The sequence below is a fragment of the Sphaeramia orbicularis genome, chromosome 12 (genome assembly GCF_902148855.1).
Source record: "Sphaeramia orbicularis chromosome 12, fSphaOr1.1, whole genome shotgun sequence".
Taxonomy (NCBI): Eukaryota; Metazoa; Chordata; class Actinopteri; order Kurtiformes; family Apogonidae; genus Sphaeramia; species Sphaeramia orbicularis.
The window spans coordinates 46,965,172-46,979,301 of NC_043968.1; the positions used below are offsets into that span (position 1 = coordinate 46,965,172).

A 14,130-nucleotide genomic window follows, 5' to 3' on the forward strand; every position below is an offset into this window, starting at 1 on the left:
TTTTACATGCTTCTGTACAATAATCAGTGAAAATAAAAATATATTTATGAATATTTTGTACATTTTCTGCAAATATTCCCCTTAAAGCCCCTTAAATGTCACACTGGATTCTGCAGCTGATTTTTCTGCATGATGTAATAGCAAACAAGAAACAGAACATGATCTGTGACTCCTGATCTGCTCTCCTTAAGCTTGTTTGCTTAGACACTCACACAGATCAGCTTACTGTCTGTCTGTCCTCTGTGGGCGGGACCTGCTGTCACTGACTCCACCCCCATGACCTTAACCGTGTGTGATTAAAGTGGATTTACAGCCAGATGAAGATGGAGGTGAACAGCAGACAGAGAGCACCTCTCTGAGACGCAGTGAGTGCATTCACATTAAATTATAGACATTACAGGTCTGGTATTGGTCTGTGTTTGTGTGTGCAGCTATTTATTGTATTGTGTGAGTCTGGTCATAGAGTGTCTTCGCAGCAGATTAGTCAGCTGACACGGCTAACCCTTAAACTTCAACAACAGGTGGTTCTAAATTGCATGATACACACTGAAAATGTATGTAAAAAAGTGACAAATATGACAAATACAGCTTACTGTCTAAATAAATTACTTGAAAACTGTGCCAGACTGTTGTGTCTGACCTATATCATTATAAAATCCTGCCTCAGAGATTAAATGTGTTAAATCTTACATACATGAATAAGATGACTTGGAAAACAAATGACCAAATTGCTGGTGCTGATGTTTTCAATGTATATGATAAAGTTTTATTACACATATGTATTGGCGTATGTTCATTTATACAATTTTCCTTTAGAAAGAATCTGCAAAGTGAATGTACTGCAATGTGCAGACAGTGTTATGAAGTAGATCTGGTAGCTCCGAGACAAACATTCCTTTTGAGTAAAACCCATTCTCTCATTAATTCTCAGAACTTTACATTTTGACCCAAGACTGTATTTTGGAAACTACAACCAACCAGCATTCTGAGTACATTTTTCTTTAAAGTTTCACTGTTTTTATTCTGGAGGCATTTTATGCAACAATAAAATACAAATAAAATAGCAATTAATATAAACAAAAAGAATATACTTTTTCCTGTAATTGTGCAAATAAAATGTACCAGGTCATTTCCCTACATTTATATTTATTGAAATGATATGTTACAGTTGTTACTTTTTGTGTTTGATTATTCACATCAATATAAGTAAGATGAGTCTCATCAGAAATAGTTTAAGAACATTAAAGAACCAGACTTTCAGTGATCATAATGTCAACGCTGAAGTGAAGCATTAGTTTTTTTCATTGAATGGAACCATGTGACCATGTTTGTGTATGTTGGTACTTGGTACTTGGTTTGTTCTGTCTGAGCCTCTTTGTTTCTCTTTGCACTCGTTTATCTTTGTATCTCTGTGTGGACACCCAGCAACCTCACAGCTAAATGCTTCATTTTTAAAAAAGATTTGGAATAAAAAGGACAAGAAAGCACAGTGAAAAAGCCAAATTCACATTTTTACACTACAATATGATGGTGCATGCACAGTTTTTACAAAAGAACATGTATTGTTCTCATAAATCATCCACGCATTAAGACATGGACTTTATTTATGTTTGATCAAACTCATTAAAACACTTGTTACTGCTAATTGTAACTGAATTCCAATTATAAGTGACATCAAATACCCCGCCATACTGTACCTCTTACCTTATTTAAAGCCTAAATGTAAGGTATTTAGTTGGTAACACCACGCACTGACAGAAGATAAACCTGAAATATAATTACAACAAATCATTATTTTACACATCACCATTTAAACCAAAACCTCTGTGTTTTCACTTTGAACTAACAAACAAAGATGCCCTCTGACAGATTCATGCTTGTATTTAGTGTGCGTATTCAAATTTCTTATTTATTAATCATTGATTATTTCACATTGTGCCCAGACTTAAAAATTTTTTAAATTATTTTTCTTAGTCATCAATTTTATGGGAATTTGTTTTTGCTGAAAAATAATATGTGATTCTTGCTGGAGTTTGGATCAAAATAACTGAGTCCCATAGACTCCTGCATATGATTTGTACATATACTCTGTTCATAATGGGGTATCACATTTACCTTTATAAAACAAAATGTAGTTCTTGCAGTTTGGATATTGTGCCTGGCCGTATTGTTACTTTAATAACCTTTTTGATTAATTGTTAACCTCATCCAACTTCTCTATTCTTGATCTGTCTACCTGGAGCTTGTCACACCAGGACGTCTGGACTCAGTCCAACTAGTTTCTGCCTCAACTTAAAGTGGATTTAAATTCTGATCTGCACCATAAAAATCACAAACAAGATGGTGAACTCAGAATCTGATGAATCTGTATTACTGCTACTGTCAGATTACTGGCATAAATATATAACATAAATTTATTTAACTAGTCATTTATTTCACACAAATTTGAAGACTGGTTGTGAAGAAGGTTGATGAATTATTTCCTTTTATCTTTAATGTTTAATAAAAAACATTAATTTCAGCATTGATCAACAAATTTAAGGTGATTATTTGATGCCATGAAAATTTTAAAGAGTGAGATAACATCTGAGAGAACAGTTTCAAAAACAATTGAGAATTTGAGCCAAATGGATCCAGAATGTGAGGAAATTTAACAAAATTGCTGAACTGACCATTTTGGTTAAATTACTGACTTATGAATGAAATGTTATGATTGGATTACTGCTGTAAGACCACTGATTTAGTTTTACACAGATCATATTTCTTGATTCATATGCAAGTTATAAAATGTAACATCTGCTCAATAATGTTACCTAGGTCTGAGCCGAAGAATTAAAGAATACTTTTTCAGAATGTATCTTCTGACATTGAATCAACTGTTTCTATAGGTGATCAAATTGAGAAAAATTGCATTTAATATAATTCCCTGTTTAATTTCATCTTTTGCCATTTTAACCTTATCATGAATTACTCACAGTTGTTTTAATTACTATGGAATCACATTGTGTGAATATTCATTAATCATTAAATTTTCTCAAACCACATATATTTTCATCTGCAGTGGTGGCAAAAACAACTCCCATGATCCTACAGTGTTCTATGATGTCATCTACTACTAATTTATCTTTTAAAATTTATGATTTAGAGACCCAGAGGAACAGAACTTACTATTCTGCATTTAAAGATCATGTCAGTTGTATTTGTTGGAGTTATGTGAGACTGAAATTTAATTTAACATTCTTACCACAGAAAATGGAGAAAAGCCAGACGATATGATGAGAAATCTAAAAAACGTGTCTACTTTCAGCCTCTCTGAGGTCAAAGGGCAACCTGGGGTCAGTGGGTGCCATCCTCAGCAGGTGACACCCTTCCCTGGGTGCCCTGCGGCCAGCCTCAGTGGTTGCCATGGGAGACGAGTTGTACCCAGAAGGCCGAGCTCAGGAGCTGTTTGACGAGTTTGTGTCGGCGTCCACATGCAGGGTTACACTGCGCTCCTTCAGCCAGCTGTGTGAACATCTGCAGCTGGACCCGAGCTCCGCCTCCCGGCCCCTGTACCGACCAATCAAACACCGTCTCAACTACTGGAAGGCCAACGCCCTGTGGGCCAAACTGGACCGGAGGGCAGCGCAAGATGAGTACCAGAGGGGCCGGGCCTGCATCAATACCACTGTATGCTGATTAAAGTACCTTTTAACATGTTGTGTCTGCCCGCTGTAATTCTGAGATATGCTGAATTCAGGATGCAAGAGGCTGAGAGGACGGGGATGTGTGGATGTGTAACACTGGAGTAGTTCAGGATCATCACCAAGGCAGAGTCACATGACACATCAACACATGAGGACCTGAAGAGGCTTTAGTTTGGGGTGGTCTACCTTGCTGTCAGGGATCCCAGTATATTGGGAAACTTAAGATTTTTAAAAATGAAAATATGTAGTTTTATGTATGGAGATATCATAATATAAATATATTAAAACAGTAACAGAGGGAGATGGAGCAGAGTGAGTGGACATTGTAATGCACAATGTAATTAAATATGGTTTGTAGGGATGTAACGATATGAAAATTTCATATCACGGTCATTGTGACCAAAATTATCACGGTTATCGTTATTTTTGCGATATTATTGAAATTATGCTCAACATATTCAAAAAGTACTTATATGCAGACTAAAATAATTTTAAGAAAGTTGTATTTTGAAAAAAAAAACAACAACAAAAAAACCAAATAAAATAATTGGCACAATGCACTTTCTCTTGGCAGAAACATTCAAGTATTAACCCTTAGCGGTCTGAGCCTATTTTGTCTGTTTTCCAGTACTTTTGATTTTGCCTTTATATACTATATAAACAAATGTTTATTGTACCCATGTTTGGTATCTTTTTTTTCAGCACAACTTCATTTACATCATCTGCCTATTATTTGTTTCACTTTAACACAAAGATGCTTAACGAACCTTTCCAAAGACTTTAAAAGTGAATATTGGTTCCAAATATCAGGTATATACAATTAAAATTGTAATAAATTAAAACTATACTCAAATATTTGACTTAAAAGCAGATCTTTACATCAGCGTTTTCTCTGGAAAAGTGCGGTAATCAAACACAGTTATAATGATAATTAGAATTTAAACGGTAATACTAACCGTTGGCAATTTTACCACGGTTTATCGTTATACCGGTAATCGTTACATCCCTGGTGGTTTGATATATTTGTGTAGGCTGATATTCACAGTGTGTGGTTTCTCTTTGGTGACAGTGTGTCATCATCGGGGCGGGGCCCTGTGGTCTGAGGATGGCAGTGGAACTGGCCTTCATGGGAGCCCGTGTGGTGCTGCTGGAGAAGAGAGACTCATTCTCCAGGAACAACGTGCTCCACCTGTGGCCTTTCACCATCCATGACCTCCGCGGCCTTGGAGCCAAAAAGTTTTATGGAAAGTTCTGCGCAGGTTCCATCGACCACATCAGTGAGTCTGACATGAATCACACCTGTGTGATCCGAGTGGGAGGATATGCCGAGACTCCCTCCTGTCCTCTGTCTTCAGGTATCCGTCAGCTGCAGCTGGTCCTGCTGAAGGTGGCCCTGCTGCTGGGGGTGGAGGTCCATGTCAATGTGGAGTTTAAACAACTGCTGGAACCACCTGAAGATCAGAACAGAGACAGTGAGGCTTACTTTGACTTCTTTCACTTGATCACCAGTAACACATTTAGGGTTGGGGTTAGATTGGGGCCATGTTTGAGCAGTTATATTTCCACCACACATGAAACTAGATGATGCTACCTGTCAAATAAAGTCTAAAACAGATATTTTGACCTTACAATTCCTTTTCATTTAGGGTTAAGGCTCCATCAGACATATGGATATGAAGCTGCCAGTATTTTAATCAATAATTAATATGTGCATGTCTCTACCTGTACAGAAGTGGGCTGGAAGATGGAGCTGCATCCAAAGTCTCATCCTGTCAGTCAGCTGGAGTTTGATGTCATCATTGGAGCAGATGGACGAAGGAACACACTTCCAGGTTCAACAACACACACGAATCTGTCTTCAGCCCTTAAAGAGTTAAATTTGTGCATGGCTGAGTGTGTACTGCTCACAAAGCTTCAGGGGGGTTGAGAGAATTCTCCACGCTTTATGAATTCAATCTTGGCTACACATGTGTCTTTGCAAATATATATATTTGCACATATATAATATCTTTGCAAATAATCATTAATTCGAAAATGACAGCTGAAAAAAGAAAAACTCCTTGAAGGTCACAATTGCTCCATTTACATACAGTAAACTACAGAAAATGTGGTCTATGTTTGATACAGCATAGCCTGTAATACTACATTATCATATTTTCTACTTTTACCCTAAGGTTTTGTTACACTAAATAGTAGAGGTAGACCGATATATTGGTTTTTTTCAATATCGGCCATCGATCTTTTTTTATTTTTTGAAAGACGATATTTGATCAGTAGTAAAAATGTTAGAAGTTGTTTGATCAGGCAGTTCAATAAATGTTAAAAGAGTACTATGTGTACGTGTATTAATCTTTTTTTTTATATTACTGCATAAAAATCTTAATTATCTTAGTGTTTCAATTGTATTTTATGCTGAATGTGTAAAAAAAAAAAAAAAAAAAAAATAGGCCTAAATTATCAGCCTCAAAAATCGGCTCTGGATATTGGCCATCGGCTGACCAAATTTTACAAAATCGGCATCGGCCTTAAAAAAAAACATATTGGTCGACCTCGACTAAATAGGATTTATTATTAAAACAGTAATGATTTTACTTCAAATTGTGTTCCACCAAACTTTAAAAGTAGCTTAAAATTGCCTTTTAACTTTAGTAACTGCTGTAACAATTTCAGCTTTAAGATACACTTGTGGAGGTGTAAGTTTAGTGTTGCCTTATAGAGGCTAATTGGCAACTTTGCTTTTTTATTTTATCTGACCATTTTTGTCAAAGAAAGAGAAGCCATAGATCCTCTCGAGCTAAAAAACAAACTTTTAAGCTAGCAAAACAGTCAAACATTTTATTATACACAGCAGCTGAAAGTTAACAGGTTTTCCCAGTTTAAACCTAGTTTTGCTAATTTCTGAACTGATTTCAGATTAAATTCATCTTTGCTGTTAATTTCCTGTTGTTAAGATTCAGTCTGTCTTATTGTATGTGTGTTTTCATTGTGGGCTCTGATTTGTATGAATGTGTTTTAAATTTCTGAACAATTCTGTCAAATCAGGTTTCAGACGTAAAGAATTCAGAGGGAAACTGGCAATCGCCATCACAGCCAACTTTAAGAACAGAAACACCACAGCTGAGGCCAAAGTGGAGGAGATCAGTGGTGTGGCCTTCATCTTCAACCAAAGATTCTTCCAGGAGCTGCGTCAAGAAACTGGTTTGAACTATTGTTTCACTTCAGTTTATGAGATGTCGCAGATTTATTATTTATTAGCTTATATTTAAGATATGTTTATATGTCTGAATGTACAGGGATTGACTTGGAGAACATTGTTTACTACAAAGATGACACACATTACTTTGTTATGACGGCAAAGAAGCAGAGTCTCTTAGACAAAGGAGTCATTCTACAGGTAAATACACACCTGGACACACATGATACAACAAAAGAAGTATGAAACCTCAGAAATTAGATCAACACTTATGTAACACAGAATTTTATTGAATTGAAATGTAGTTTAATAGTCCAGGTGAAATGTGATCTTGATTCTCACTTTTCATGATAGCAGGAAACTTGATCCACTTGTGCAGTTTGGAGCCATGAACTTTAATTGAAATTGTGCCAAAAACACCATAGAGATATTTGTGACAAGTTGTTCTCATAATTTGTAACATGTGGTGTACCTGTCACTCTCCTGCTGATGTGTCATGATGAATGCACACTAAACATTATTACCTCCTCCATTAGGACTTTGCAGACACAGAGCAGCTTCTCTCTCGGGAAAATGTAGACCAGAATGCCTTGCAGGCATATGCCCGTGAGGCCGCCGACTTCTCCACCAATCACCAACTGCCATCTCTAGACTTCGCCATGAACCACTACGGCCAACCTGACGTCGCCATGTTTGACTTCACCTGCATGTACGCATCAGAACATGCAGCCATGGTTCAGCAACGCCATGGACACCAGCTCCTGGTCACACTGGTGGGAGACAGTCTACTGGAGGTGAGACAGGACTTTGTATTCCCGGGGTCATACAGAGCAATGCATCCCCTTACTGCCTGAATGTATTGAAAATTACGTTTAAAAATAAATAAATAAATAAATAAATAAATAAATAAATAAATAAATAAATATATATATATATATATATATATATATATATATATATATATATATATATACATATATATATATTAATAAATAAATACATAATTTTTATTATTTGTGTTGTTGCTGTCAAAGCACATGGTGGCGTTTGTTAATTTGAATAAAGCACATTTCATAGCTATGATATGAATTAGTGACATTAAACCTAATTGGAATAATTGGCATAATAGTAATTGAACACATTTTCGAGTATCAGGTATGTAGATTATTTTATTGGTGCTAATATTGATCCATTCCTCCAGTCAACAATCCAAACAAAACAAAAATGATCCAAAAATCTGTGGAACGTCATGAAATTAATAACACCATTACCTAGAGATGAAATGGTTAATCACTTCCAATCAGTTAAAGAAATTTTTTTGATTCCAATTTTCTGCTGCTGCTAAACATTGGTTCCGCTGCTGTTTCACACTGACACACATTGTGACGTACATAACACCAGGATCAATACAACGTTTAGTTGTTAGTAGGTTGGATACAAATTTGTGGAAGACTGCTGTGCACATATGGTTTGTAGATGTCATTTGACTTTGTTTTTTATATCTATAGATTTTTATATCTATATCTATATAGATATTTTTGATATATCCTTTTACTTTCTACTTTTTGTGGTTATTAATTCAGCTGGTTCTGGAATAAAGGACAAGTTGTTTATCATTTTCAGACATATCTGTTTTACATTTTTACTTTTTTTTTCCTATTCAAATAATCATTTAATTGAATCTAACCGAAGAAAATAATCATTAAATTAATCGATTAAAAAATAATCAATAGTTGCAGCTCTACCTTTACTGAGACAGGCCATTGAAATTGATGCATGAACATCAGGGATCATCGATAACCAGGAAACACATGTAGATTCACAATTCACAGCACCTCATTACAAAAACAGTAGAATATTATGGCAAATTTGCGACAATAGTCTACAAGGGGTTAAATCAGATCTTATATGGTTCTGACCTATGGATATGGCTCAGACAGACGGGTGAATCCGATGTCCCCCACTGTGTCCCCTCAGCCTTTCTGGCCCATGGGTACTGGTATAGCTCGAGGTTTCCTGGCAGCTCTGGACTCAGCCTGGATGATTCGTAGTTGGGCACAGGGAGGCAGTCCTCTGAACGTCCTGGCTGAGAGGTAAATAAATAAACCTGAACCGAAGGCTCTGACTCACACCTGAGCTCACCTCTGTAGATAATCAGATCTGAATGTTTCTTTTAGAGAGAGTCTGTATCGACTGCTTCCTCAGACAACACCAGAGAACATGCAGAAGAACATCACTCTGTACACAGTAGATCCAACCACACGGTACCCCAACATCAACACCTTGCTCATCACACCTGCACAGGTACACTGTCCTGTACACACTATAAGCAACACTGCACACACTGAAAAGCATGCAGAACAATGTAATGTTAGCTGAACTGTCTCTGCAGGTCCGACACCTGGTCCACACAGGAGCAGAGACGGGGCTGAATACAGACTGTGGAGACATTATCCGGCTACCTTCACCCCGGTTCATCAGACAGGGTGAGTTTAGTTGACTAATTGTAATGAATTACTGCTTACATTTCAGTAAATGTGGCTATAAAAGATTAGTATTCTACAGGGGTTGGACAAAATAATGGAAACACCTTAAAAAATCAACTAAATATAATTTAATATGGTGTAGGTCCGCCTTTTGCGGCAATTACAGCCTCAATTCTCCGAGGTATTGATTCATACAACTTGTGAATTGTTTCCAAAGGAATTTTAAGCCATTCTTCAGTTAGAATACCCTCCAACTCTTTTAGAGACGATGGCGGTAGAAATCGACGTCTTACTTGAATCTCTAAAACTGACCATAAATGCTCAATAATGTTGAGGTCTGGGGACTGTGCCGGCCATACGAGATGCTCAACTTCATTAGAATGTTCCTCATGCCATTCTTTAACAATTCTAGCTGTATGGATTGGGGCATTATCATCTTGAGGTGAAGGTGTTTCCATTATTTTGTCCAACCTCTGTAGTATTCGAGATGGGTCTCAAGATCTCTGTTCCATCTAAGAATCAACAATATATTTTTTTTAAATTTGGTTTTGTTTGTGTCTCAGTCACAGAGAAACACGGATTTTTAATTGCTGTGGTTTCATGTAAAATTAACCCCTTAAAATAAATAAACTATTGGGGAAACTGTCAAGGAGGCGACATCTGTCAAATCTTTTGTAATAAAATTTGTGAGTCTGAACCACATCTGTAAGAGCAACAACCGAAAAGAAAACAACAGCAACAACAACAAAGGCTGGAACTGCCAAACTCTTATCACCATTGAAGCATAAATCCACACCTCTGTGGGTCTGAAAAATACAAATCAATGGTCGTATTTTTCATTAGCATTATCCATTACTTGTATAACTACTGAAATGTGTTAGGTTTCTTGCTGTTCTGGTACTAAAAGATGCACAGTTGTGGTTACTTTTCAACAGACTTTGTTTATAATATTAACAGGTATGGCCATTTTAAATTAATTTTTTGTGGTCAAATAATAAAACTACTAAATCGATCAGTTGTGATGTCACTGTCTGTATGTGTCCTCTACCAAAACCAAAATAATAATAATAATAATAATAATAAAACTGAGCTACCAAAGAGTGGTTGAACCATAAGCATACAATTTAATTTTCCACAATACTTAAACCCTTTTTAGACTTTACTTAACATATGTACCTCCAAGTCTCTATGAAGCAGAAGATATTTTATTATCTTTTATATGACTTTATTTATTCCGTTTTATCTCCTTTTTATTACATGACATTTATTACTAGGGTGAGAGAGAATATGTATTTAGTGAATCAATAATAAAAAGAATTGTTGAATCTCAATCATCTGTTGTTTGTCCCAAAGCAGCTGTTGTCTGTCCTCTGACTGGTCAGAATCTCATGTTCTTCCCTCTCTCTGACAGACTCCTTCTGTCACTCTAACAAACTGCTGAACTGGTGTCAGGAGCAGACTCGGGGTTATCGAGACGTCTCTGTGAACGACCTCACTACTTCCTGGAAGAATGGCCTTGCCCTCTGTGCCCTTATTCACAGCTACCGGCCTGATCTCATGTAAACAATTCAACTGTGTTTTTGTCTTCCAGTTGCCATAGTTTAAGGGATATTTTCCCAGTCACATGTCACTTTTCTTCTGCTGTTTGTGTCATTTTCTGTGTGTCCTCAGAGACTTTGAGTCTCTGGATAAGGCAGCAGTGGAGGAAAACACGCAGCTGGCGTTCGACGTGGCCGAGCGTGAGTTTGGGATTTCTCCTCTGATGACAGTGGAGGAGATGTTGTCTGTGGGAGAGCCAGACTCTCTGTCCATGGTGATGTACCTCAGTCAGTTCTACCACCTGCTCAGTAGTACGCTGCCTCCTACAGGTGAGATTCTGCAAGTGCTCGGAAATTACTGTAGGTCAGTAGAGCCAATTTTGGTCTCAAAGAAAACAAATATGTTTGGAGGCGACAAAAAATATTCAACCCCCTCTATGCTTTACCACAACATGTCTATTGTGAAATTGTCCATTTATGAATTTTTGGTAGGTTTTATTACACAAAAAACACACAGATTCACTTAGGCCAGGGGTGTCAAACTCATTTTGGTTCATGAAAATTCATTTGAAAAATTAGTGCAATTTTAACAATATTATGCCTCAACTTATTATTCATACATGTACATTACACACAATGTTACGTAAACATTTGGTAACAGGCAGAATATTGTTAAAATTTTGGAGTTTGGAACTAAAATTTGAACAATTTCTATAATATTCCATCTCTTATTATTAACACAACTACAGATCACAGTGGATCCATAAATGCACAAAACCTTTAGGCACAGGCAGAATATTGTTCAAATTGCACATTTTGGGTTGTTCGTCTTTGTTTTTATTTATGTATTTATTTACATTGTATTGTGAAAGAATAGTTTTGTAAATGTAAATATTTTCACAGTGTAATGTTATTTTTTTCACTTAAATTTTTTCCACATAATTTTTCACAAAGAAAATGTGTTGTTGTCATTATTTATGGGTTATTGTGTTGTTATTTTTACTGTAGATCACATTGGTCTGTATGTGGAACCTGAACCAAAATGATTTGGACACCTTGATTGTTCAGGTCAATTTTTGCGCTTTCATCCCACGGGCCGGAATGGAATCTTTGGTGGGCCAGATTTGGCCCCTGGGCCACATGTTTGACACCTGTGACTTAGGCTATAAACAAATGTAAATTTATGCTGTTGTGGATTAGGGAAAAAATACAAATGTCAGGCCTTATGACACATACTGTGATTGATGAAATGTTAAAAATGTATGCTTTACTTCTGAATTTTACTGATGGATAATGTCAAAATGGCTTTTGGGCTGCATCAGCGACAGCAAAATGCCCAAATGTTCACAAATAATTGTTATTTTTTCCAGTTGTTCCTTATGTTGTTCAGACTAACTCTCTGGAAACCACTGGGAAGAGGCCAAACAGCCACATCTTACTCAGCTGTGGGTTGCACATCCTTGTAGTAGATGGAGCTCAGGCTAATGTTTGTTTATGTGTCTGTTCAGGGTCTCTGTCTCAGGTTGCAGAAGTCAGAGGGGCACTCCTTGCCCCAGCCTCCCTCCTCAGCAGACTGGGACATAGCCCATCCAGAAAAAGAAACCCAAAGGTATACGATCCAGCTCTGACATTTTCAGCTGTGACAGATGACAAATGTTCAGATGCAGATGTAGCTAAACCTACCTCACTAAAATTAGGCCTGTGTTTCGGCTGTGTCTAGCTTCATTTTTTAGGGCCACAAGTGGCTGCATTTAGATGAAAGGGATGACATTTGTTGAGCTAAAGCTTAATTACTGAAAACTCCAGAAGACCAGCAAGCTAACACTGTTGTGTTAAACACCATCATTTAATCTCAGCTACATGATAAATATAAATACAGCTGTATTTGATGAGAATAAGGTCAGCTTAATGAATAATGAACGTACCCTTTAACATTAGGAGGTGTAGTACAACTCACAATAACTTAGATTGCCAAGAACTGAAAGTTGATGTATTACTCCACACTACTTCACTACTTATCCCACCACTTTTTGGATTGAAAGTGGTCCTCAAAAAGCATCACATGAGCATGTTTTTTCCCTAATTGTTTTGAAACTTAGCTTTTGTTCAGTGGCCAGATCTGTCATTTTGGACTGACAGCTGTCATCAAAAAGAACCAGAGTTCCACCTCTTTACTTGTGTAACAACATTAACAACAAACGTCATACCAGGCACAATATTTTGATGCTTTTATTAGTACAACTTCTTCACCACAACTGCAGTGGAGCTATTTAAGAGGAAAAACAAATATGCTATTAAACACAGAAAGTCTGAGTTTCTGTTTTTCAAAAAAGTAGAAACTCAGCAGCAGCAGTGCAGCAAAGTGACTGAAGTCTTAACAGGTTTCATACAAGTGATTAATGTAAAAATTCACCCCTGTATAGTTTTCATGGGGAAATCAGCTCTACAGACTGAACCTTTTTGGTATTAGTTTGAATATGTGTTTGTTTCAGCTATGAAGGTGAACATTTCATTATGGTCTTTTGGGGACTGACTTATTACTACAACTAGCCTCCAGGTGACATTTGAATAACTGCAGGTTTTGACTTGTATATATTTGCTACTTATTTATTCATTTATTTTTTTAGCATCAGAGGATATTGCTTGGATTTTACATGTATATGTTGTTTCTGAGTACTAATTTAATGCTTGATGGCATCAGTCTCCAAAACATAAGTCCCCTTCTTCAGTGATTTTTTTTTGTCTTTGTTATTATCCTGCTGGTGTTTTTATTATGAAGTAGTGAATAACTACGCACTTCTTTAATATCTCTCTCTAGAAACAAAAAGATGTTCTGGGTAAAAGAAGGAGGACGAGTCAACCAAGCAGAGATGAACAGGAGGTGATGTATTTACATTAGAGACAGGCTGATTAATATGTTTGATTCATTCCCTTATTTAGTGGTTGTTTTTATTCGGTATTTATTACTTTGAATGCTCCATTTTTAATTAAGTTAAAGACTGTGAATTTCCCACAGATTATGTTGAAAAGCCATGTAATTAAAATCTATCTCCCCCTCAGTCATGTGACCTGAATGGTGGTGATAATGCACAGCTGCTGGACCAGGGTTTTGTGGGTGAGGCCAGTGGGTCCAGGGTTCGTCTGATGGCCAACCAGCTGCAGGCAAAGCTGGACGAGTCTTTGTCCTGCAGGAGTTTAACTGCTGCAGCCTCACGTCAACAGGTCAG

The 14,130-nt window shown here is 36.9% G+C and overlaps 1 protein-coding gene across 1 annotated transcript in view; it reads left to right on the plus strand.

The window, feature by feature from the left end:
- The first annotated feature begins 253 nt into the window (after positions 1 to 253).
- The window catches only part of mical3b (microtubule associated monooxygenase, calponin and LIM domain containing 3b), a 35,267-nt gene continuing 21,390 nt past the window's right edge, over positions 254 to 14,130 (plus strand). Inside the window, exons 1-16 of the mRNA XM_030149760.1 lie at positions 254 to 365; positions 3,308 to 3,669; positions 4,756 to 4,963; positions 5,042 to 5,158; positions 5,417 to 5,518; positions 6,729 to 6,884; positions 6,980 to 7,080; positions 7,416 to 7,673; positions 8,857 to 8,972; positions 9,057 to 9,183; positions 9,272 to 9,365; positions 10,777 to 10,924; positions 11,037 to 11,233; positions 12,412 to 12,512; positions 13,722 to 13,784; positions 13,964 to 14,125. Coding sequence (XP_030005620.1) covers positions 3,406 to 3,669; positions 4,756 to 4,963; positions 5,042 to 5,158; positions 5,417 to 5,518; positions 6,729 to 6,884; positions 6,980 to 7,080; positions 7,416 to 7,673; positions 8,857 to 8,972; positions 9,057 to 9,183; positions 9,272 to 9,365; positions 10,777 to 10,924; positions 11,037 to 11,233; positions 12,412 to 12,512; positions 13,722 to 13,784; positions 13,964 to 14,125 — 2,214 coding nt within the window. The 5' untranslated portion in view covers positions 254 to 365; positions 3,308 to 3,405. The remainder of the gene's footprint in view (positions 366 to 3,307; positions 3,670 to 4,755; positions 4,964 to 5,041; positions 5,159 to 5,416; positions 5,519 to 6,728; positions 6,885 to 6,979; positions 7,081 to 7,415; positions 7,674 to 8,856; positions 8,973 to 9,056; positions 9,184 to 9,271; positions 9,366 to 10,776; positions 10,925 to 11,036; positions 11,234 to 12,411; positions 12,513 to 13,721; positions 13,785 to 13,963; positions 14,126 to 14,130) is intronic.